Below are 26,627 nucleotides of genomic sequence, written 5' to 3'. Positions count from 1 at the left end.
TCATACATTTTGATAAGGTATCCTTTTCCAGGTAATTTCACGTTACTTATTTGTGATAAAAGACTCTAGTATTGCTTACCACCATCTCCTAAACGAACTCTTCTAGTTGTTCTTCAGATACAGAGATTGTGAAGAGCCCCTAAAAAGGAAACGATTTTAATCAGGATTGAAGTACAGCGTGATTATAATTAAAGTTCCACTTTCAAAACGCTGTAAAAATAAAACCACTGGTCAGAATGACCTCAAATTTCAACGGAATGTTAACGAAGAAGGGGGAAAACGTATGACAAAAGAAAAATAAATAGTTTTAATTTTTAGCAATAGATGGAGCTGCAAGTGTCAGAATATGTAAATCAAAACACCTGTCATTCGCCCGACTGATTGAAGTTCTTATAAAAACGTCAAATACACGTTTTTTTTCCTCATTTCGCATCTAAGAAGTTCACTATGACAGGCTCAATGAAAGACCTGGCCGTCCCGATCACCTGATCTTAACCCGTGTGACTTCTGGATATGGGACTATCTGAAAGCTGTTGTGTTCAGTGCTCCGATTGCAAACTTTGCTGAACTGAAGGCATGCATTACGCAACACATTCTAAACGTGACCCTGGAAACACTTCAATTAGTCATGGAAGATGCTGTTTCTCGATTTCAACTTGTTACAGGAAACGGGGTACATTATATTAACATCTTTTGCGCCAGTCTCACGAAAATTAAAGACCGAGTTGATGTTTACTAATGCTTTTTATGCGGTTTTCGGCCTCAGGACAATTAAAAACCAATTTTTCCCATCCGATGTGATATGACCTTTCCGTGTTGGATGGGCTTACTTAACTAACAGTATCACACCACCCTCGTGCACACTGAGTAGTACGGTGTTTTAACGTATAGTTTACACCTTAGGTAATATTTTTTGATTTATTTGTCATTTGTAGTCGACCACTATTAAATATGATGGTTACAGCGCCATCTATTGCTAAAAATTCCAACTATTTATTTTTCTTCTGCCATCAAGTTCCCCCCTTCTTCGATAATATTCCATTGAAGTTTGACGTCATTCTGACCAGTGGTTTTATTTTTATAGCGTTTTGAAAGTGGAAGTTTAATTATAATCACCCTGTATATCTGCACGCGTTCCTTTAGGGCACCCAGGAAGAATTCGATGAAAGTCACCGTCAGATAGGAAGGTGACGCCTCTCATAATTTTGTCTGAACCTTCTATCCTTTTTAAGGTTCTAGCTACGCCTTCTACAGTCAAACGGTGGCTCATCGAAAATTCGTCCTACATAATGAGACACCCTCTTAAAGAAGTTCTTACAATTGCCTGTTTTTCTCGGGAACATACGGAGTCTTTCTGGAGGAGATATTCAAAGTAGTTTAACTGTGGAATAGTCAGTTATTAAACCACTAAGTAAAGTCCCGGCAGTTCAGTAAAAACATATCGCAAAGGCCAGTATGCCTGTTGATCGATTTTTGACTAATGTTGAATTCATTAAATTTTCCAGCTCCATCGGGTATGCCAAAAAACATAAATTTGCGTACCAGGTTTTAAAGGACTATTCTTGTTTTTATATAATTGTATTCGTTGACTCTCTGTGGCGCTGGCAAAGTAAAGTCTCCTATTAAGTTTCCGCTTCATTGTCAAATTTTGCCCTTTTTTTTAAAAAAATAACAGCTTTTGGTTTATATCGTTTGATATTGAACGACAATCTTAGTATTTCTGCTAAAGCTGACCATGCTATATGTCGTCACAGAGATTCTCTATAAATGTTTGCCACAAAGCAATATGATCTAAAAATCATCATAAAAGTTAAAATAGTTATGAACAATTTTCTGAGTCCAGGAGCGCGGAGTCACAAAGTTATATGTACAGACATAGAAAAAAAAAACGAAACACTTTTAATTATTCGGCCATTATACATGCTAGAAAAAAAACAATGGTGTCATCCGACTTGGTTTAAAGTCTTCTTTAAAACTACGTAGGTAAAATTTTGATAAGGGACCATATACAAAGCAAAATGAGCACCAACTTTTGATTTTCAAATGGGAACCCATATTTTTTGTTACATAATTATGTTTAGACCGCAAAAATTAGCCAGTGTACGAAATTTCACTGCATTCCGTGCAGTAGAACAGGAGTTATTAACGAAAAACGTTTTAGGGACCGTCACCACATTGAAAACGCTTCTTTCAAGGTCACGACTTATCAAGTAACGGAATGCAAACAAAGATAAGATCGAAATTATCCAGCTGAATTCATGATTTTTTGAAGTTCTCTTTTTTTTCCGTAATTCGATACTTTTTGGCCGATAATGTTGCGCCAAAAAGCGATTTACGGTCGAAAACTTTTTTTTTTGAAAAAAAAAGTTAAAATATTAATTGATTTTTGTCTATCTGGATTAACCTAAGAAAGACGGATGGGGTTTGGCTGGTCCATCGTAGAGATCGTTGTTTAGTAAATCGAATAATGACAAATTAAAAGTAAGGAACTTTTTGCCTTTTTTAATATGAACCTATTGGATTGCTTATATAATCATTCAGCAAATTAGGCTCATAGAAATGTAAATATCCAACCTTATACCTAAAATCATGATGTGGATATGTTTGATAAATGTATTGCACTTATGTTGCAGGTTTATTTTGGAATGAATAGAAAGTCTTTTGATGTAAAATGGAATTGCTCGTTTTTAATTTCGCAGAACATCGGCAGGAAATTGGGTCATCGCACACAAAAATATAAAAAATATACCGCACTACGTGGGAAGACGCAGCATTAAATAGATTGGAGACTCGAGAGAAGCAAGGTCAATTTATTCCGTGAAAATTTGTTCTAAATACATAAAATGAACGAAGTATCAATCTGAAAAATAAAACAGAAACAGGAGAATATAAATACCCATTAATGAGCAAACCATTCATACTCGAACTTTATTTAGGAAAAATTTGGTTATTTGAACTAACACAGTAGACGAACACCGTAATTGTTCTAGCGGTTTTTTGTAATAAAAAAAAGAATTTGTTTCAAATCCTAATTTGATGCGAAAGATCATAATGCGTGGTATTATTAAAAAGGCATAACACAATCGGCAGTTTTAGTTAAACATGTAAGGACTCTTAAAAGCAATTTAGGAAAGTAATTCCCCAATGCTGTTTCACAACGAGATTCGAGCTGGTCCAACCCGTAATTTAAAAAGACAAAAGTTATTTTAGCTTAAACCAAGGTGAACCGAAATCAGACTTGTCATTTCTTCGATTCTGTAACTTTGCAAACGAAACTTAGCTTTACTTGATTTTGTTTCGCGCACTATTACCTGCAAACTAACATTTTCTATAGTATCAGGCAGTGTTGGGCATCAACTAAAAAAATCAACTAAATTTGTAATTGATTGATTAGTTGACTAAAGTAATCTGACTCCCATTTAGTTCAGACTAATATTTTAAAAATTTAATTCAATTGCAGACGAAGATTAACGTTAGTTTAAACTAACTCGTTAGTTGATTAAAAAAACTAATTTAGTTCAGATTGATTTAGTTCAGATTAAATTAATCAGATTGAATTTAGTCAGACTAAAAGTAATCAGATTAAAAGTAATCAAATTGATTTGATTACTTTTTTAATTCAGATTAAATTCGTAAAATATAAATATCACATGAACAGAGGCACATTTGTATTTCTACGTGTATATATATATTTATGCAAGCATACACGAGTTAATGCGTGTACATACGACTACGTGCGGGTATATACGTATATAAACGTGTTATCCCGGGTATGTTCGTGTACGGAGGTATATTTGAAATTTTAAGTAAACATACATATTTATGTGTGCATACACCAGTAAATACGTGTATATACGAGTATGTATGTGTATATAAGAGTATGTACGTGTACACATGAGAATATGCGTCTAGATACGTGTTAACCCGAGTTTACTCGTGTAAAAAGGTACATTTGTATTTCTACGTCATATTCCAGCGTGCGTATACGAGAAAGTACGTGTATATATAAGTATGTTCGTGCACACACGAGAATATGCTTATAGATATGTGTTACCCCGAATATACTCGTGTAAAGAGGTACATTTCTATTTAGACGTGTATATACATATTTATGCAGGCATATACGAGAAAATACGTGTATATACGAGTAAGTACGTGCACACACGACAATAGGCTTATAGATACGTGTTTAACCCGAGTATACTCGTGTAAGATGGCACATTTGTATTTCTACGTGTATGTGCATATTTATGCGTTTATAAGCGAGTAAATACGTGTATATACGAGTATGTACGTGTACACACGATTATGCGTATAGATACGTGTTACCCCGAGTATATTCTTGTACAGAGGTAAATTTGCTTTTAATTGTGTATATACATATTTATGCGTACACACAAGCTAAGATACGTGTATATACGTGTACACATGAGAATATGCGTATAGATACGTGTTACTCCGAGTATACTCGTGTAAAGAGGTACATTTGTATTTCTACGTTTATATACATATTTAAGCGTGCATATACGAGAAGGTACGTGTATATACAAGTATGTTCATGTACACACGAGAATATACTTATACATACGTGTTGCCCCGAGTATACTGGTGTACAGAGGTAAATTTCTATTTAAACGTGTATTTACATATCGATGCATGCATATACGAGAAAATACGTGCATATACGAGTAAGTACGTGCACACATAATAGTCTTATAGATACGTGTTTAACCCGAGTATACTCGTGTAACATGGCACATTTGTATTTCTACGTGTATGTGCATATTTATGCGTTTATAAACGAGTAAATACGTGTATATACGAGTATGTACTTGTACACAAGATCATGCGTATAGATACGTGTTACCCCGAGTATACTCGTGTACAGAGGTAAATTTGCTTTTAATTGTGTATATACATATTTATGCGTGCACACAAGCGAAGATACGTGTATATACGTGTACACATGAGAATATGCGTATAGATATGTGTTACCCCGAGTATACTCGTGTAAAGAGGTACATTTGTATTTCTACGTTTATATACATATTTAAGCGTGCATATACGAGAAAGTACGTGTATATACAAGTATGTTCGAGTACACACGAGAATATGCATACAGAAACTTGTTAACCCGAGTATACTCGTGCACAGAGGTGAATTCGTATTTAATCTAGTACATGCACTTTTATGCGTGCATATACGAGAAAAGACAAGTATATACGAATATGTTCATGTACGCACGAGAATATGCGTATAGATACGTGTTTAACCCGAATATACTCGGGTACAGAGGTACATTTGTACTTGTACGTTAAAATACATATTTATGTGTGCATACACGAGTTATACGTGTATATACGAGTAAGTACGTGTATATACGAGTATTTTTGTGCATATACGTGTATATACGTGTTGACTCGACGATATTCGTGTATACAGGAATTTTGTATTTCTACGTGTATATACCTACAAGTACGTGTGAACACAAGTAAATATGTGTATATACGATACATATTTGTAAACACGAGTTTATACGTATAAAAACGTGTTATCCCGAGTATATTCGTGCACGGAGATATGTTTAATTTCTAAGTGTATGTACAAATTTATTTGTGCATACACGAGTAAATACATGTATACACGAGTATATACGTGTACACAAAGGAATATACGTATGGATACGTGTTAATCCGAGTATACTCGTGAACAGAGGTAAATTTGTATTTAAACGTATATATACATATTTATGCATGCATATACGAGAAAATACGTGCATATTCGAGTAAGTTCGTGTACAAGCGAGAATAGATTTCTAGGTTCTTTTTCTAGCCCGAGTATACTCGTGTACAATGGTACATTTGTATTTCTATGTGTATATGCATATTTGTGCGTTTATACATAAATAAATGCGTGTATAAACGAGTATGTACGTGAACACACGAGAAAATATGTGTATAGATACTTGTTACCCCGAATATACTCGTGTACAGAGAAATTTGCTTTGTACATACATATTTATGCGTGCATATAAGAGAATACGAGTATGTACGTATTCACACGAGTATATGCGTATAGATAAATGTTACACCGAGTATACTCGTGTGTAGAGGTACATTTGTATTTAAGATTGCATATACATTTTTATGCGGGCATACATGAGAAAATACAAGTATATACGAGTATGTACGTGCACACACAAGAATATGCGTATAGATACGTGTTTAACCCGAGTATACTCGAGTAGAGAGGTACATTTGTATTTTTGGTTAAAATACATATTTATGCGTGCATACACGAGTTAGTACGTGTATATACGAGTAAGTACGTGTATATACGAGTGTGTACGTGTATATACGAGTGTGTACGTGTATATACGGAGCTGTACGTGTTAACCTGAGTATATTCGTGTCTACAGGGATTTTGTATCTCTACGTGCAAACAGAAGTAAATACGTGTATATACGAGTTCGTAAGTTTAAACACGAAATTTTACGTATAAATACGTATTTCCCGAGTCTATTAGTGCACGGATTTATATTCAAGCTTCTAAGTGTACACAATGTTTATCAGTACAGCGTTTATAGACTTTCAGGGCAGATAGAGTACACCTAGACGGGGGGAAACACATAGCAATGCATGGTCGGAAACACTTTCTTGGCGCGGTAGTGACAACACCAATCACCAAAAAGACAAAACACGAATAAGAAAAGAGAACATGTTCAGAATCTTTAGTACAGCAAAAAAGTAAGGAAAAAGAAAATTAAGGGGCCAACGATCATCATCAAAGAAGGTGTTCGAAATTACGACCCCGCCTGTAATATCGAAATTTAGCAAAAATACCGGGCGGGTCCCGGACTTCCTGGTGGAACAAAAACCACGTGTGCGCATGCACCGTCATCTGATGCTTCGGTTTACGTAGCAACATCTGTTGTATGCACAAGACAAATCTTACCAGTATTTTTGCTGCATTAAAAATAATAAACATGTTTTCTCCTCTTAATCGTGCTCTGTCTTACGCTTTGTGTCGTCACTATCGCGTCTAGGTGCACTGTATCTGCCCTGAAAGTATGTAAACGCTGTACTGATACATCCTGTATACTTATTTATGTGTGCAAACACGAGTAAATACTTGTATATACGAGTATGTTCGTGTACATACTAGTATTTGTGTATGGATACGTGTTAAGCCGACTAAACTCGCGTACAAAGGTAAATTTGTATTTAAACGTTTATATAAATATTTATGCATGCATATACGAGAAAATACGTGTACAAACGAGTAAGTGCGATTCCACACGAGAAAAGACGTATAGATACGTGTTTAATCTGAGTATACTCGTGTACAATGGTACATTTGTATTTCTACGCGTATATGCATATTTATGCATTTTTTACACGAGTAAATACGTGTATATACGAGTGTGTACTTGTACACACGAGAATATGCGTATAGAAACGTGTTACCCTAAGTGTACTCGTGTACAGAGGTAAATTAGCTTTTAAACGTGTATATATATATTCATGCGTGCATATAAGAAAAAATACTTGTATTTTCGAGTATGTACGTTTACAGACGAGAATATGCGTGTAGATACTTGTTTGACCCGAGTATACTCGTGTACAGACGTACATTTGTATTTGTAAGTTAAAATACATATTTATGATGCATACACGAGTTAATGCGTGTATATACGAGTAAGTACGTGTATATACGAGTATGTGCGTGTATACACGTATGTAAACGTGTTAATCCGAGTATATACGTTTACACACTAATTTTGCATTTGCCACGTGTATGTACATCAAAGTACGTGCAAACACAAGTAAATACGTGTATATACGAGTATATAAGTGTAACTTGTTATCCCGAGTATATTGGTATACATATGTATATTTTTATGTCCAAGTGTATGTCAATTGCAGATACAAAGAGGGGTCATGAAGGTCAGGACCCGCTCCCCCCCACACCGCGGGGAAAATTTTGAACGTTTGCTTGAAAAATACAAAAAAATATCGAAACCATGAGAAAATGTAATAATCTTTTTGAATTTTTTTTTTTTTGGGGGGGGGGGGGGCATTACAGTAGAACCTCGATAATTTGAATTAATTGGAATCCGACCCAATCCGGAATATCGAAAATCCGGAGAATGAAAAAACAAAACAAAATAAAACATACTCACTGAAAATCACCTTAAAAGGAAACACATAGAATTACAAATAAACAGTAAACATGTCTACTTTGTTATTACAAAGTCTGTAATCTTCTCCTGTGACAGTTCAATTTTTTCCCTATCGAGTAAAACAAATTGATTCAAAAGTTGCATTGCGAAGAAAAGGGAACTCAATCAACGACATAACACGGTCTTGCCCGTGAGAGGGTTAAATAAATAATTATTATGGAATTTTGACGATCGCTCTTTAAATGTAAAGGGAAATCGGTCAAATCGATCGAGCCGGATTATCCGGTGATCCAGACTAACGGGGTCCGTGGCGCCGACTTCAAATTTGTAAGGTTTGTTTTTGAAAAATTTTCGTGTTTTAATAGGTTTTTTGAAGGTGGGGGAGCCCCCCAAAATATGAGGGACTTTCTTATTTAAGGAGGGGTATCCCCTTACGTAAGTTACTCAGAAACAGACCATGCATCAGCCATCTGGATTTAAAAAAATCAAACATTTTATTCCAATAAAACCAGAAGCAGTTTGGTCTACGGGGGGGGGGCGTGGTCAGTGGAGAGGTTGGTTCAAACTTAAAATTTTTAGCGCTTGTTTTTGAAAAAAATTTGTACTTATGTTTTTTGGGGGGGAGCCCCCTTCCCCCGTAATTTGAGGGGGTTCAATCTAAGGGGGGGCATCCCCTAAGTAAGTTACTTTGAAACAGAACAAGCATCGGCCATCTGGATAAAAAAATTCAAGCATTTTATTCGAATAAGATCAGAAGTGGTGTGGCCTACAGAGGGGGGGGGGATTAGTGGGGCGGGCGGCGCAGACTTCAAAATTTTAAGGTTTGTTTTTGGAAAATTTTCGCGTTTATAACCACCCCCCATAATTTGAGTGGAGTGAATTTCTTTTTAAGAGGGGGGCATCCCCTCATATAAGTAACTGCAATAGGGAATAGGCATCGGCTATCTGGATATGAAAAAAATCAAGCCTTTATTCCAGTACTAGTGGTACCCGCACGGCTTTGCCCGTAATAGAAAATTAAAAGGTCTTTTGGTCCGCCTGTATATTTACAAATAATGTATGGTGAATTTTATCGCCAATTGGCTTATGCCCATGTTATGGTTCCACGTTATAGTAATCTCGTCCATCTTATGATAATTTTGTTCCTAAAATCGGAATAGAAAAATAACCACATCGAATTTTCGAAAAATCGCTTCGAGGTGCACACCCCCATGATACAAACTAACTTTGCCAAATTTCATGAAAATCGGCCGAACAGTCTAAGCGCTATGCACGTCACAGAGATTCAGACATCCAGACATCCTCCAGACAGAGAGACTTTCAGCTTTATTATTAGTAAAGATTATGTGAAAAAGGGCTTAAAATTTTAATAAAAAATTAATAAAATCGAATTTTCGAAAAATCGCTTCGAGGTGCACACCCCCATGCTTCAAACTAATTGTGTGTCAAATTTCATGAAAATCGGCTGAACGGTCTAGGCGCTATGCACGTGACAGAGATCCAAACATCCATACAGAGAGACTTTCAGGTTTGTTATTTAAAAAGAAAAGAAAAGGAGAAAGATAAAGAAGTAAAGAAAAGAAAGATAAAGAAAGATAATTTTCAGAACAAATTTTTTTCCCTTTTTATTAAATTTCTGTGAAAAATGGGCTTAAAATTGGAATAGAAAAAGAACAAAATCGAATTTTCGAAAAATCGCTTCGAGGTGCACACCACTATGCAACAAACTAACTTTGTGCCAAATTTCATGAAAATCGGCCGAACGGTCTAGGCGCTATGCGCGTCACAGAGATCCAGACATCCAGACATCCTCCGGACAAAGAGAATTTCAGCTTTATTATTAGTAAAGATTATGTGAAAAAGGCCTTAAAATTTTAATAGAAAATTCATAAAATTGAATTTTCGAAAAATCGCTTCGAGGTGCACACCCCCATGCTACAAACTAACTTTGTGCCAAATTTCATGAAAATCGGCCGAACGGTCTAGGCGCTATGCGCGTCACAGAGATCCAGACATCCTCCCGACAGAGAGACTTTCAGCTTTATTATTAGTAAAGATAAAGATAAAGATAAGGAAGACCAAAAGCAGTATTGTGTACCAAATGGGGGGGGGGGTAGTGTGGGTCATGTCGCAAACTGCGTCACTCCAAAGGGGGTGTTTTTAAATATTATTGACTTTTTAAGGTCTTAAATCGGTAAGAGGGGCAGCCCTCCAACTCCCAATGTCCCCCCCGTAACACATTAGGAGCTACTTAATATTCATAGGGGGGGAGAGAAAGGAACCCCTTAAAGAATCCAAACGCAATCTGTAGTTTTAACAGTGTAGATATTTTTCAATCTGATTAGATTTAGTATAAATTTTAATCTGACGAAATTTAATCTGATTACTTTAGTTGACTAAATCAATCTGATTAAATTAGTTTGACTAAATTCAATCTGATTAATTTAATCTGAACTAAATCAATCTGAACTAAATTAGTTTTTTTAGTCAACTAACGAGTTAGTGTAAACTAACGTTAATCTTCGTCTGCAATTGAATTAAATTTTAAAAACATTAGTCTGAACTAAATGGGAGTCAGATTACTTTAGTCGATAGAGAATTTAGTTGATTAATTCCCAACACTGGTATCAGGCATTAGGCTGGCGCACCTATTACAGAACTACACGCAGCATACCCGACAGGCGGTTTAATCTATCCTTAGGCTACAATTTCGTCCTTGCTGTGGATTTCGCAGACTGCGATTGAAACAAATCGTGCGGGATGCAGAAGTCACCTTATTGAAGCTGAGAGTGCGAATAAACTGGTAGGTAAAGTAAATTTATCTGCTGTATGTTTACGGCATCTCGCTGGCGAGAAAAATTTTCTTTATCCACCAGTCTGTAGGCTCTCTCAGCTTCAATGACATGACACCTGCTTCATTGTCGGTTGAACCTAGTTCAGGGCTGTAGTGCTCATTATTAGTATCCACAGCAGCCATCAAATGTGATAACCAAACGGCTATTCCCTCGCAGTGAAGACGCGGGTCACATTCAGCCCTCGAAGCTGGTGCATGTGGCTCGTTGTTTGCTTAAGGGCCATTATTTTGAAGTTCAGACAAGGTGTGGCAGTGACCATTTTTGATTTTTCTATTTTTTTTATATGTCAAAGTAGGTCATGAGAAGTGAACATTCTGAAATTTTTAGATTTCCGAAAAAATTTTTTTCGCTCGTTAAAAATTTCCTAAGTTTGAGGTTTTGCAGCGCTTTTTTAGAAAAATTCTATAAGTTGCATTTCAGTGCACTATAGCTCTTTACAGAAACACCACCCCACGGTTATGTTTATATTTATTGGTTGTACTGTATCTTAATGATGATGACTTCATAGTTATTTTGGTTGGGGGTTGTTGCTTTCTTTAGATAAGGTGTCGCAAAGTATGGATTTTATCCGTTTTCGCGTAAGTTTAACCTGCGTTATTTCCCCCCAAAAGCCATCCCCCGAAAAAAATTTAAAATATACTGAAAGTTTATACTATGAAGAGAGTAAATAGCACAAAATTTGTTTGAGGTTTAATATTTTTTAGGAGAAAAATGCCCTGATATTTTTCAAATTTTCAAAAATTGTGCTTTTTTGATCGCAATTAACTCAAAACAGCATCACTAGGAAAAAAACCTTTTATATACTATGTTACCTGGCTATGTGTGAAACATCATGAAAAAGAAAACAGCATGGGATCTCTTCTTGTTTTCTAGAAAATAATTTTTTTGTAGCTCATTTTATGCGTTTTCTCATGCGTAAAACGTGTGTCTAGTATGCAGATTACATCTATAAAACTTAAAGTATGTAGTAGGAATGTATATATGTGTGAATAGAGAAAGAGAAAAAGAATAGCAATACTTTATTTTTCTGATTTTTACAAATTGATGGTATTTTAATTGCAGGTAAATCAGAAAACGATATATATATATATATATATATATATATATATATATATATATATATATATATATATATATATATATATATATATATATATATATATATATATATATATATATATATATATATAATATTGATTTATCGTATCAATCCCAAAATAATTCTTTTTTATTTATGTCCATAGCAGTGGAAGAAATTTCATGAATAATATCTGCTTCACTTTCCTCTAAATGTCTATTTTCTATGTCATCTTCAAATACCTGTTCAGAGTTCTGTTTCTTATGGTCTTGGTCAGGCATCTACCAGTCAACAAGGAGAAAACAAAGAAAACATTTTGTCAATCTCATGTGAGGGGTGGTCTCTCCCAACTCATAAAAGTACACGATTTTCAATGAAACAAAGAGAGTTTCTTTAAGAAAAGTTCCTTTATGGTGAGAAAACCGGGAGAAATCAGGCGCCCGACCAAGTAGGACATGCAATGAGAAGAGAGATGATTGAAGACATAAAAATATTCCAACCGAACAATATCTGACAAAAAGTCAAATTCAAGTTGCTTTTAGCCGATATACAAAGCAAAAAAAAAAAAAAAAAAGCAAATAATACTGATTTATCAAGAACCGACAGCCTTTTATAGGTATTTGAAGATAACATAAAAAAAAGACATTTAGAAGAAAGTGAAGCAGATATTGTTCATGAAATTTCTTCCATTGCAATGGACATAAATAAGAAAGAATTATTTTGGGATTGATACGATAAAACGATAAATCAATATATATATATATATATACTAGTCGACCCGTGCGGAACTCCGCACTGTACTTCGAATCGTTTCATAAGGCATTTTGCTCTTTAAAAATTTCAAAGAAAGAATATTATGAAGAAAAACCGAAAAAAGTAAGCGCAAAAGAGAAGGCATGTAATTTGAAGACATCAGTAACAAAACCTCGTTAAATACAACGTTGTGATAATTTGATCATCGCTCCCCTTTTGGTTGTACGTATTTTCAATCCAAATATAAATATCATTAAAAGTGTGGCTGAGTGACACGTGAAAAATCAGTAATTTTGCATGTGAAAAAACAGGTTGTGGCAAATACAGTCCTGCCCATGTGAGCATCTGACGGAAAAAAAAAGAAACATTAAAGATATATTTAGTAGCACGGATTCGAACTGGCGCCATTCTGATGAACAGTACGACGCTCCAACAAACCTAGCAACTGTGCCTTCCTTTTCGAATGCTATTCATTGAAGTAATGCGTAATAAAACACAGTAAAAAAGTTTTTCGCCGAAAAAAATAATAAGATTATGCGTCTATGTTTTGTCATTAGCCAGCATGATACGATTTAAAATTATTCGTAAAACATGGAATTTGATTAAAGAATGAAGAAGATCTCACGTAGCGATTGAAAAAAGCATTCTAGAGAAGTAATAATTTCGGTTGAAAAAATAAGTGTTTTTATTTTTCAATATTCAACATTTTCCCATAGCAGGCTTCTTTAACCTGTACGGCTTAAAAGCCCGCACTTGTTTTTCTTCTAATCGAACACTTAAAATTCAAAACCAAAACCAGTTGAACTGAGTCCGTTTTTTAAGTGTAATTTTTCGAACGTAGACAAAATTTTTTTTTTTTTCAGCCGAAAGCAGAGGAGTAGAAAATGATTTCTTACTAATGAAGTTGATAATAATTTTAATGTTTTATATCGTATTAGAATAAATAATTAAAGATTTACTGGTTGAAACTCGTAGTTTTAATTTGGCATAGTATTTTTTCATTTGTACAAAAGTTCGAACACTACTATTAGAAAAATCTACATTTCAGCATACAATGAAAATGTTTTTCTGCACAAAAAGGATTCCCTTGAGGTATATCTAATTCTTTTTTTATGCTTACATTATGCTCAGTGGTCTGGACGAAGTCAAAGCTTAAAGAAATAAAGGGAGAACGCCCTTCGATTAGCAGTCAACTTATCTGAATGATAACTGTAGCCTGCATAAAGGAGTCGAAACACCAAATAGCATTCCCACTGCAATTTATTTTATTACATGTGTTATCTGTTGTATGTTATGAGCACATGTAATGCGTAATATTACTGTAAATTTGCTATTATGTCAGACAGTCGGAACTGGCCCGAAGTTCATACAGTTTATAGCCGAACGCTCTACCGAAAAAAAAAAAAAAAAAAAAAAAAAACCACAGGTAATTTTAAATTTTTTTTTCTTGCCGAGAAGTGTTTTTATTTTTAAAATTTCTTTTTTACAATTTGTTATCGCAGGCTGTTTGAACCGTTATGACTTAGATGGCAGCACGTGTTCATCATTTAACAGCACGGTTAAAATACAAAATAATTTGAACTAAGTTCTTTTTTAAGCGCAGCTTTTCAAATGTAGTAAAAATGTGATACGCTATTTGTTTTTTTGCAAAAAGAAGAAAAATATATATATTACCCTTTAAATTGAGGTAGTATTTTTTTTATTTGGACAAAGAGTCAAAAACTCATTAGAAGAATATATATTTCAACATACAATTTATTATATTTTACTGAACAAAAAACAATTCCAATGTAGTCTGAAATCTTAAAACTGATACTTATATTTTCTCTTACATTATGCTTTAATTTCCTTCCTAGAGCCAAAGCTTTAAAAAAAAAAAAACCTCGCAATTCAGTATTAATTTAGCTCCGTGTTGCTAACATTTTTCATAATTTCATAGTTCTGAAGCATTTAACTGAAGTTTTCATAACAGCTAGGAGCGTTTCTACCTCATGTGTTCCTTCATATTTATTATTCATTGTTCATGTAATGCGCGATATTTTTCTAATTTTTATATGCAGATTGTCCGGACGTGGGCCCGAACACGCATTCTCCTGGTTACGAAGAGAATGCTCTGCCGATCAAGCTAGTCAGCTCTGTCGGTCATAGCGCAAATTAAAGTTATAAGTTTAACTGAAAACCTCATTCTGGTTCTTTAAAACAGGTTTTTCGGCTGAAAAACACAATTTTTAGGCCGTGGGTCTATTTTTCGTCAGTAGCCAGCACCATAAGCTTTAAAATAAGGCGTAAATCAAAGAAATCGATCAAGAATTGAGGAAAATCTGGCGTAGAAACCAAAAACAGGCTACAGAAATAATATATAAGGATATATGATATCGATTTATCGTTTTCTGATTTACCTGCAATTAAAACATCATCAATTTGTAAAAATCAGAAAAATAAAGTAGTTCTAGTCTTTTTCTCTTTTTTATACATATGTATATATATATATATATATATACAAACTTACTACATCCTTTAAGTTTTAGCAGATCTAATCTGCATACTGGACACACGTTTTACGCACGAGAAAACGCATAAAACGAGCTACAAAAAAATTATTTTCTAGAAAACAAGAAGAGATCCCATGCTGTTTTCTTTTTCATGGTGATTTACACATAGTCAGGTACCATAATATATAAAAGGTTTTTTTTTTCCTAGTGATGCTGTTTTGAGTTAATTGCGATCAAAAAAGCACAATTTTTGAAAATTTGAAAAATATCAAGGTATTTTTCTCCTAAAAAAAATTAAACCTCAAACAAATTTTGTGCTATTTACTCTCTTTAAAGTATAAACTTTCAGTATATGTCACATTTTTTTCGGGGGGGTGGCTTTTTGGGGGGAAATAACGCAGGTTAAACTTGCGCGAAAACGGATAAAATCCATACTTTGCGACCCCTTATCTGAAGAAAGCAACAACCCCAAACCAAAATAACTATGAAGTCATCATCACTAGATACAGTACAACCAATAAATATAAACATAACCGTGAGGTGGTGTTTCTGTAAAGAATTATAGCGCACTGAAATGCGACTTATAGAATTTTTCTAAAAAAGCGTTGCAAAACCTCAAACTTTGGGAATTTTTAACGAGCGAAAGAAAATTTTTGGAAGACTAAAAATTTCAGAATGTTCACTTCTTATGACCTACTTTGACATATAAAAAAATTAGGAAAATCAAAAATAGTCACTGCCAAAATTTCCGTTTTTTGTCTGAATTTCAAAATAATGGCTCTTAAAGATTAAGATCAGAAAGTAAAATTAAAGTGCCAGTGTCATAGAGGTGGAGCCGAATATTCAGATATTGGGTTCTGAAAAACATGCATTTAAAAAAATAGGCATCTAGTAGTTGATAACAATAATTTATTACAACTCTTTTTTGTCGATATTTTTCCATGTTATTCAAAAAAGAAAATAATTTGAAATTTTATCTTTGTCTTGCGAGGATGATTTTAATGTGAGATGCACGGACAATGACAGAGAAAGTAAATAGGAAAATAAGTATTTAAATTATAATTAATAACAGACAAAACTCAACTTAATCTAACACGCAAATTAATGTTTTGTTAAATCTTTGACAACGTAAAAAAAAAAAGTTCACTATTAGCCACAACTACTACTTTCGTAGAAGAGAATACGGCTCAAATCACGCGGCCTACTAATAAGACTGACATTTCCTCTCCTACATCTTAACACATTGAAAATTATTCAAACACTATACAAAAAAAAAAAAAAAAAGAATTGATTCCTAAAAACCAGTAAACTTATCTAAGAGCAAATATTACCTATTGACCCATCTGGATACTGTTAAAGGCGAAACTTCACACTGTAGGCTATTTTTCGAGTACTTTTTCCCGATTTAGACAAGGCAATAATTTTTCCTTTCAGCAAATTATCACCGGGAAGAGCCATTAATTCTACACTGTCTATTGCAACATGACTAGCAAGACAATGATGTGTTTTTTTTTGTATGTTTCTGTGAAAAAGATGTGCTAATTTTTTTGTGTTAATTTTTTTTCTGAGTTATTGTTTTACAAAAGGCAATGGTTAAACGCAGAATGAAAAAAGAAAGAAAGAAAAAAAAAAAAAACAAAACAAAACAGAAGTATTTAAGTGTAGCTTTTAATTTAAAAAGTTCTGTAAAATATTCTTTTATTAGACAATTAAGTAGTGTTTCGCATTATTTACACAATGACGCTTGAACGATATCCACAAAAAACTGACAGTTGCAATATTGTGTTGTTTTTCTGCAGAGACAGCGAATAAATTTATGCATTTAAAAAATTCACAGACGTAACTCTAATGTAGAAAAACCACCTTATAATTGGTTTGCTCATTTTGTTGAACAATTTTGTTCTTTTTTTACGACGAAACTTACTTTCAAAATTTCTGTTTTAAAAAAGGTATACGGTCCCCTAAAATGGGAAAAAATGAATTTTTAAGCATAGCGCGAAAACTGCTGAATATTTTGAGCTCAAATTTTGGATTCCCACATAAAAGCTCTTCTAGATTGTTTTTCTGTTAAAATTTAATATGGTTTCAAATCATATTTTTTTCAAAAAATATTAAAATAATTCATAAAAAAACTAAAATTACATTTTAGGTGTTGTAAATTATGTTTTTAGTATTGGGTCAATTCATATTTTGATATAAAAAAACAATCTTTGCCGTGCCTAATCTAGTTTTTGTGTTATGAGTAAAAATATCAAAATACGTTTTAACATTACGAGAGGAATTCTTCAAAACTCGATTCCGAAATAACGGCTGGATCGAATCAAACAAAACTTTGTATACAAAGTTAAAAAAAGATGCTGATTACAAATATGTGATAAAAAAAGTGGTTCTTATTGAAAAATTTGAAGTTAATGCTCGTTTTAATATGAAGATGATCCCTTAACAACAATAATTTACCATAATTGAGTAGAACTTTTTATTCCTGAAACAATGACACCTTACACGTGTCTCTAGTGTCAATAGTCTTTGAATACGATCGAGTGTTTCGTTTTTTTTTTCTATGACTGTACCAAATAAAGTTAGTTTGCAAGGTTTGTCGTTCTCTATAAGACCAAGTTCTATACATGCTAATTGATAGGTTGGCAGAACCATTAACTGTCAAAAGACTTTGGAAATATGTTGCACTATGAAAATGTTCTCAATGAATTCTTAAGTGACGAAATTCAGATTGGCGAGTAAGATGAATATTGTATATTTTACTAAGAGGCGAGTCTTTATCAAACCCCATGATGAATTTCAACCTCTTTTACTCGTTTTCTTAGGAAAACATGTTTCTCTACATTTTTTTTTTTTTTGACAATTTCTTTCTGATATTCTTTGATAATGTATTTGTGAGCTATATTATTCAAATATATCGTTTTAAATACTTAAATACCATCATCATAAAGGATATTTCTCCAAATAATTTTAATTTATTTTTTCCTCTTTGTCAATTTTTTCCCTATCGAATGTTTTTTGTTTGTCATTGTTTTATCTCTTAACTTTGAATATCCGGTACTATGTGCAATTACTCTTTGAGTTGAGAATTTTCTCAACTAAAGGTACTTAAGTGAATTCCTTTGCAAATTTTTTTTATTTTGATTTTATTATGAATAAAAATCCTTACAGGAGCCTGAAATGCATGCCATATTATAACTTTTAGAAACACGGATTAATATCGTCTATCTGTACTACTTAAATTCAAAAACTAATTTTATTTCAGTTATTCTTGTTTAAACAAACTTTGAAGCATAAACATGCGATGACTCTAAATGATTTGCAATGTCCAAGGTTACTAGAATGCTATGCAACTTATACTCTGCACCCTCATATACATGTAAAGCTTTTGGCGGTTCTTATGTTGACATCGCAGATTTTATTTCTCTCACTTGTTTCCATCTCTAAGCATTCAGCTCGAAGAGAACCTTCGGCATTTTCGTTATTGCACATGAAGTACAATCGGCATTCGTTTTTACGTGTATAAGAATAAAACAGTTCGAAACTTAAACTGGTATCGAAGACAAACTATCGGTTTAAAAAATTAGTATAAATAGATATATGTATAACTTATAGCCTATGTCACTCAGTAAGAATGCACCTTTCATGTAGTGAAAGAATTTTTCAAATAGTTGCAATGGTTCCGCAGATTAACTCGAACCATATAAACATGCAAAAATCCGTTCTCTCTTCTTTAAAATATTAATATAGATAAAATGAGTTCATTTCATAAATTCTTCAAACTTTAGAAACACTTGAATCATTTTCTGGTTTCTTAGAAGGCAACAAGACATGGAAGATTTGATATAATTTTCTCTTTTTGTATGCATCGTAAACGTTTAAAAGTAAAAACAAAGTTTTATGTTAACCGATTTTGCATTTAATGTGAGCTCATGTTCGGGTTATATTGTCCTAACTGCGGGTCATGTTAACGAATTTTATTTACAAATTTGACATCTGTAATAAAAAAAAGTTGCCCAGTTATTCTGGTTACTTGCATCAGCGGTTTGCCGATTTCATTTATATGAGGCGCAGTAATTGAAATGCTTTTAAGAAAAATGTATCGGTTAAAGAGGCGAAATTTCCATAAATATAGCAAAACTTGCCTATGTGTATACTGTGCATTATAGCTAAGGGACACATAAAATTAATGTTATTATAGTTTCCTGACATTTTTTTTTAGGAATTGCGGATTAAGTGCGAAAAATATGCAACAGATTTATTAGACCATACTAGAACATCGACTGAGTTAGAAGTAATGCTAAATTATGATCCCAATGGTCCAATGTATGTGAAAGAAGAACGGATGAAATTAGAAAGGCTAAAATATGCCATTCTATGTAAGCAGAAATCAGTGAGTACATATTGTTGATTTTTGAGTAACATTTCCCTTTATGAAAGTGAAGGTGTATATTTGTTGCTGTTGCTTCTGATACAGCTCGGAAAACCAGGGCGTAGGTTGTGAATGAATATTTACATAGCATTTCTTGTGCACTCCACAAAATTTGCAAATTCGTACTAAATTTACCGATGATTTTTGTATTGTTTATTTATCTAAATACAACTAAAACAGTGCCTTAATTGACAGACACAAACATATCAAATTACAAAACTTTAGAATGCAAAGGTCTAGTTCTTCTACGGCATCACTTCACCTGTTAAGGGCTAGTAAGTACGGCTTTCAAAATACCATACACTAAAATAAATTCCGAAACATTCCTGGAAAAAAATGGGCAACTAATGCGCTCAGTATCTGCCAATGACATATTTGACAAAGACAAGGAAAGTTTCTTGCAAAAGTTGATAACCTTCTTGAAATTAACCTGGAATCTTTCCGAAGAATTCAGGAGCCCTCCCAGTCAAAGCCAGACATGTATCTGGGACAACTCAGGAAGCTCCAGTAAAAATTTATATGTGGGTCATTCCAAGCGAAATGAGCAAATCAGCTGTGGCTGACATGTCACAGATTTCAATGAAAATTTTTATTTAGGTAAACCATGCATATCTATGAGGAAATGCAAAGTATGAAAGTTTAAAAACTGTTTGTTGCTTTGTTATTGAAATTAGAAATTGATGCTTACGCTAAGCCTAAATTTTCAGAGTTCATTGCTGCCAGTTTGTGACTCAATAACTCCATAAGTTATAAACGTACACTTAAAAATAAATATTTTCGCATTCTGTGAACAAATCTCTATTGGGAAAGAGCAAAGTAAATTTTATTCGGATCTTTTTTTGAATCTGAGATATTTACAAAGATTGAAATTTTGCCAATTCACTTCAGATTTCAAATCACTCTTGTAGCTCTTTTAATGAAAAAATAACAGTAAAAATGATTCAGATGGAAAAACTTTCTATAACTAACTATCTGCTCTAATTTAGTAATTGTTTATGAATTTCTTGATAACGAAATCGTACTTTAAAAAATCAAAATTTTCCGAAAATTTAATTTTTTCCTCTATTTCTGATGTTTTTTTTGAAGATAAGGGAATGCTCTAAATTTACTCAATTTTTTTTACGTAACATAATGAAGTGTCTTTTAGTTGCTACTAAATTTTAATGATTGGTATCAGCGTATTTTTGTTACTAGAGTAACTTGAACTAAGGAAAAATTTCATTAGTTACTTCTTTTTATTTTGTAAGTTTAGCAAAACTAACCATTTCTTTCGTGAAATACACCGCCAGCTCAGTCATTTCCTAGCTAATGGGAACTTTTTGCTTTACAGCTAATTTGCGGTAATTTACTGAATACATTTCTTTCGTGTTTCATTTTCTCAAAAGCATGTTTATGAAGTACATGCTGAAATGTATATTTTTTTAAATTGAAATAAATGTCAATTTTACTTGCTTTTATATCATTTAGTCGTTTACCAAGTTCTTTGAATTCTCGTTATTTCACATAAGGGTCAATCCATACAGGTTCCACACAGTATAAACTTCTCATTCATGTCCAAATATTTCTAAGTTATCAAATTAAAATAATTATTTTGAAAATTACAATATGTTTTTTCAGTAAAATATATTATATAGGGCACAATATACGTAATTTAAGAAGGTACCATGAAGTTTTCACACTTTTTGTTTCTGTTTTAGTGTGTGAATTGACTAGCGAAATTGCTTAATTTCAAAGACCTGTATCTTTTTTACAAACCAAATAAAAAAAAACAATATGTATAACATGTATAGTACTTGAATGGAATATTCAATTGGCCAGGAAATTTTATTTTTAATTCAATCCTCTTTTGGTTTATAGGGGTCTAAAAATGTTATTTTTGTCATTTTTCCGAATTTTGAGGGGCTATAATCTATAAAGGGTACACAAACACACAGCAACTGTTACATACTCTATTTAGCATGGTTCCAGTGACTAGTTTTTGCCGTATTTTATCTTGTGTTTCCGTCCCCTACGTGAGTTATTCCCCTTTGAAATGAGTAAAATTTTTACATTTGGTCTTGAACTAACCTGTTTCCATTATTTTCATTATTAACGTACAGCTACGTAACTCAGCATGTAAGACTATCAACTTATGCACTTTAAAATCAAAGTGTTAAAATAACTGTCATAAATGTAATTCAAATAGATTTTGGCCAAAATGCAAAGGTCTAAAAGTCCCATTTTTGACTACGAAAATCACTTTTGATGACCTCCAAAAAAATCAAAGTTGAGAGAAAAAATAAAAGAGGTTTTAAACATCTTTCATATGCAGCTTTTAGGGATATGAATTTCAAAAAATTTAAAAATGGTCGAGCGCAACCATCCGTCGAACCTGGATTGACCCATAAAACAGAAAGAAAATGCTATTTTTCTGAATTTTATTTTACGTTTGGAAATCAAAAACCAATTTCGAGTTTCTTCAAGCAAATAGTAGAAACACAGCTCTATATTCTTGAAAAATTTAAAAGTTGTCTGAATTTTCCCTCATTTGAATTTTTGTGTGTACGTGAAGGGGAAAATCATCATTTTACAAAATGTCACTAAGTTTAAAACTGATTTTGAAGACAAATGAGTCAAAATACAACTTCAAAAGTAAGGTATTTCTTTTATGATACTTAGCACAGTATTGGGTATTAATTTCATCAAAGCTAATGCATTCCTTAAAGATTGAGATTAAAAAATAAAATGCTTAATTATGAGAAAATTGAAATATTTTCAGTTTTTGAGACTCGGTTAAAAGTTAACTAAAATAACTTTGAAAATTTTACTGATATCAGATTGATTACCCTACTCCATAGATTGCAAAAACATATAACTTTTATGTTTTCATTAAATAGTTAACAAGATACAAGCCATCAAAAGTGCAACATTTAGCATTTATGAGAATGCTGTTCAATTTGACCAATTTTCAATCGCATGTAACTATTTAAATAAAAACTTTTAAGCAAAAATATTTTAGATATTTGTATACAGGCATAAAAGGAACCTTTATACCAAATTTCATAAAAATCTGTTACCATGCGGCCACCACTTTTTTTGCGAATTTTGCTGATTTCGCATGGAACAGTATACAGTAATAGTTTGGCAATTTTCTGACTAGCCAGGAAAGCTTCAAAAGCAAATATAGACGAAGCTAAGAAGGAATTGCAAACAATTATTTTCAAAACTGCAATATCCAGATACTGCAGTTTGCCCTTGATTGCGACTCAGGACATCAGGAGATTCCGTAGTTAAGCAGAAGGATAAACACCTAATAACGAAGCTCAATACGTTTTTACACTGGTAGATAAAATAACCACAGTGAGAAATTATCACGTATAGAAGTAATTGCAATTCAGAAAAGTTTTTCGCAAAAAATCTAGTTTTTCATAGGAAGCTGGTGTAAATCCTTAAAATCCCGGAACGTTACCGGCAGTAATCAGTGACGTCAGGGCCAAAGTTCCCAATAGGCAGAGTAGGCAGCTACTCAGGGTGGCAAATTTTGCTTAAAACCGCACAATTTTTTAATGCTATTATTCTTAATTGTGAAATATTAGCATTTTTTCATTAAAAAACAGTTTTAGAAATTTAAAAAAAAAATCTCAATGTTGCTATATTTTCTCCAAATTTGCCGATTCGTCAGCTAAATTTTCGAAATAAGGAATTTTTGGGGTGGTCACAATGACCTTCCATTGGGGTGCCCCTGAATGCGTCATCAGTTCTGCATAAGCTTGACAGTTTAAATTTCGAGAACACTATTTTTTGCTTTTTTTTTTTTTTTTTTTGAGTCAAGGAAATTTTTCTTCTTCTTTTAGGGGGACGGGAGTGAGCGCTGCAGATTTCAAATTTGCCTAAGGGCGACGTGGAGCTAAATTCAACTATTATAGTGATGGTTCGGATGTGTATAAAAAGAGTCACTGGTCAGAATCACTTCAAATTTGAGCTCAATGTGCTAAAAAAGGGGGTGGGGGGAGAAACAGTATTGTACACGAAACATGTACTGTTTGTATTGCTGTGACTTTTTCTTCTATTGACGTCGATGCAGTTAATATGTTCTTCCTCCTGATTTCACTTCAACTCCCTTTTCCAGATTCTATTCACTTCAAAAGAGCCTGTCGCTTCAAGTTTCTTAATTTATTTCTTCTGATCCTTGACAGACATCGAACCATTATCGAAAAGGGATAAAAAGCAACTTGAAACAAGCATCTGAAGTCACGTGATATATTTCCAAGTAAAATATTGAAAGAAATCAGGTTTATTTCACTAGTTTCACGTAAAAAGTCTCTTACTTGTCGTAGTTGAACCATGTAACTTGGGATATTTGCTTCAGCTTTTCCTAAGCCAGTGGTTGGACTTGCTTCTTCCAGTTACTAGTTAGTGCTCTAAGCATCAACCACATCTTTAATGGCTGGAAACTCTATAAAAGCTGTTAGAGCACAGTCACCGTTTTGTCTTTTAAAAGAGCTTAGCAAGCAGAGCGCGATGTTTTACTGAAAACTTCAATAAACTGTATAACTTTTTTTTTTTTTTTTGTTATTCCATACCATTTTTCTTTGCTTCAAGTATATTCAATTCAAATTTAAAATCATTATGACCAGATGCTCTTTTTTTACAGCATTTTGATAGTGAGACTTTTATTACCATCACCCTGAATATTCTTCTGTTCCTCAGAAATTAACTATCTAAGACTAAAAATGCGAAATTGCTTAACATATTTGTTTTTAAATAATAAATTAAATGAATATAAAAACAAAACTTTGTTACGAATACAATGCAACTATAATTTATTAATTTGGTTCGTTAGTTATTGTCAGACTTAGGTAAAAAATGCCTCCAATCAGTTGAGGCTTAAATAATTCCTTTTGTTAAAATGGAGAATCGGAGTTGCCGATAATTGTTGGTGTTGTGCCAATCTAACATGTCTCCCTTTTCAACTCAAACGAAATTGAGCTCGCTCAAGGTTAAAGATCTGTTTAATCCGAGTCTGATTTATAACTGACTAGCATAATTCACATCTAATGCAATTAGACATTTAACTCGTCTGTTGCTTATGTAGTAGAGCTAACTTGATTCAGACTTGATGCAAGAGTAACAAAAGTCTGTTTTTAAACGTTTTCCTCCAGCGCACTGTATGCATGGATGAAATATTCAAAGCAGTTCGAAAAGCGCAAAACCTGAGTATAGTGTGGGTCTGATAAAATGAGTTATGACATTGACTATGTTTTCTTCTTTTTAGAGAATTTAGTGAAAAGGGGCGTATTATTGGCGCGAGTTTGAGTTGGAATACTTTTGCAAAACTACTGCGAAAGTATCTCAAAAACTCATAGCACTAATTATTTTTCTCTATTACAACCAAAAGAGGTAAACATTTTCAACGTCATAGCTCAACTTATGAGAGCCGCACTATAACTAAATGTTTCTTAATGTTATTCTCGGCATAACGTCAGACTAACCAGTTTGAACTAAAATTACTTTATTTTGTGTTGCAGTTTGTAGCACATCCAAACGTTCAACAGCTCCTGGGTACTGTGTGGTACGAAGGAAGTCCTGGTTTTCGACGAAAAAATGTAGTTGCTCAACTAATGGAAATCATAAAATTTGGAGCGATGTTTCCCATCTATTGCTTAGCTTACATGATTTGCCCTAATAGTTCCCTAGGAAATGCACTGAAAATGCCATTCACTAAGTTTATCGTTCATTCAGCAGCTTATTCTTTTTTTCTATGTAAGTACATGACTATGATATACCATATTTTTGAACTTTAAAAAAAAAAAAAAAGAAAGAAAAACATGAAGAAGGGTAACTAGACGTTTGCACACATGGAAGAAGTTCTGTTACCAAGGAAAAGAAAAACATCGTAGTTCAACTAATGGAGTATAAACTCCATTAGGTCGAGTAAACAATTTTATAAAAAAAATAGTTAGTGTACAAAACGGGGGGGGGGGGGGACTAGAACTTTTCTAGAAAAGAGTAGCTAGTTGGTGGGTCTAATTTCTGCCAGTAGCATATTTGAAAACTAACCGAAAAGTTTTACACTAAAAAGCAGTAATCTTTTTTAAATTAGCCGAGGAACCTTCAGAAACCTTTCCAATAAAATAACAGTTATTTTTCTGAAATTAGGAGCCCTCCATAAAACTGAGATGTATTAACATAATAGCTTGGCACCTTCCTGATTTACCAGGAAAGATTCTAAAGCAAATATAGCCGTAGCTAAAACAGGATTGCAAGCAGTTCTGTCGAAGCTGCAGTATCCAGATACTGCTCTTCACCTTCGTTTGGGAATCAGCCAATCTAGAAGGACCCGTAGGAAAACTGAAGACGCAGCACTTAATAAAGAAGCTGAATATATCTTTACACTGGTGGCTATATTTTTATATTTTTCACTGCAATGTGATGTTTGCGCTCTTGAAAATCGTAGCGATTCAGGAGCTTTTCCGCAAATATGCTTGCGTTTCTCAAGAATCTAGTGAATACCGTAAAATCCCGGAACGTTGACCAGAAATAATCAGTGGTAATTTTGAATGCATTTCAGGAAAAATAAAATCATCGCTATATATATCCAAGTTTATCGATTCTGATCTATGTTCTTAAATATTAATTCTATGAAACTTGATAATCCTCTAGTAACTGCTATGAAACATGCCTATTAAAAAATTGTTTCTATGAAATACGTCTATAACGAGTTTTAGCTCTAAGAAACATAAATATTATGGGAATGCATGCAATAAAACGCGTTGTAATAATTATTTCGAAGAAATATGCCTATCATGAAAAATAAATTAAATATGTGCATTAGGTAGTTAACTGCACTATTTTCGGA

At 33.3% G+C, this 26,627-nt stretch overlaps 1 protein-coding gene across 1 annotated transcript in view; it reads left to right on the top strand.

Annotated features, from left to right (window-relative positions):
- LOC129231059 (transient receptor potential protein-like) overlaps positions 1-26,627 on the top strand; it is a 103,578-nt gene that overhangs the window by 33,759 nt on the left and 43,192 nt on the right. The window contains exons 5-6 of the mRNA XM_054865307.1: positions 19,580-19,750; positions 25,297-25,531. Coding sequence (XP_054721282.1) covers positions 19,580-19,750; positions 25,297-25,531 — 406 coding nt within the window. The remainder of the gene's footprint in view (positions 1-19,579; positions 19,751-25,296; positions 25,532-26,627) is intronic.

Source organism: Uloborus diversus, chromosome 10 (genome assembly GCF_026930045.1).
Source record: "Uloborus diversus isolate 005 chromosome 10, Udiv.v.3.1, whole genome shotgun sequence".
In the NCBI taxonomy this organism is placed as follows: domain Eukaryota; kingdom Metazoa; phylum Arthropoda; class Arachnida; order Araneae; family Uloboridae; genus Uloborus; species Uloborus diversus.
Note: the sequence above shows the minus strand (reverse complement) of the source record. Positions and strands in the feature narration are given on the sequence as shown.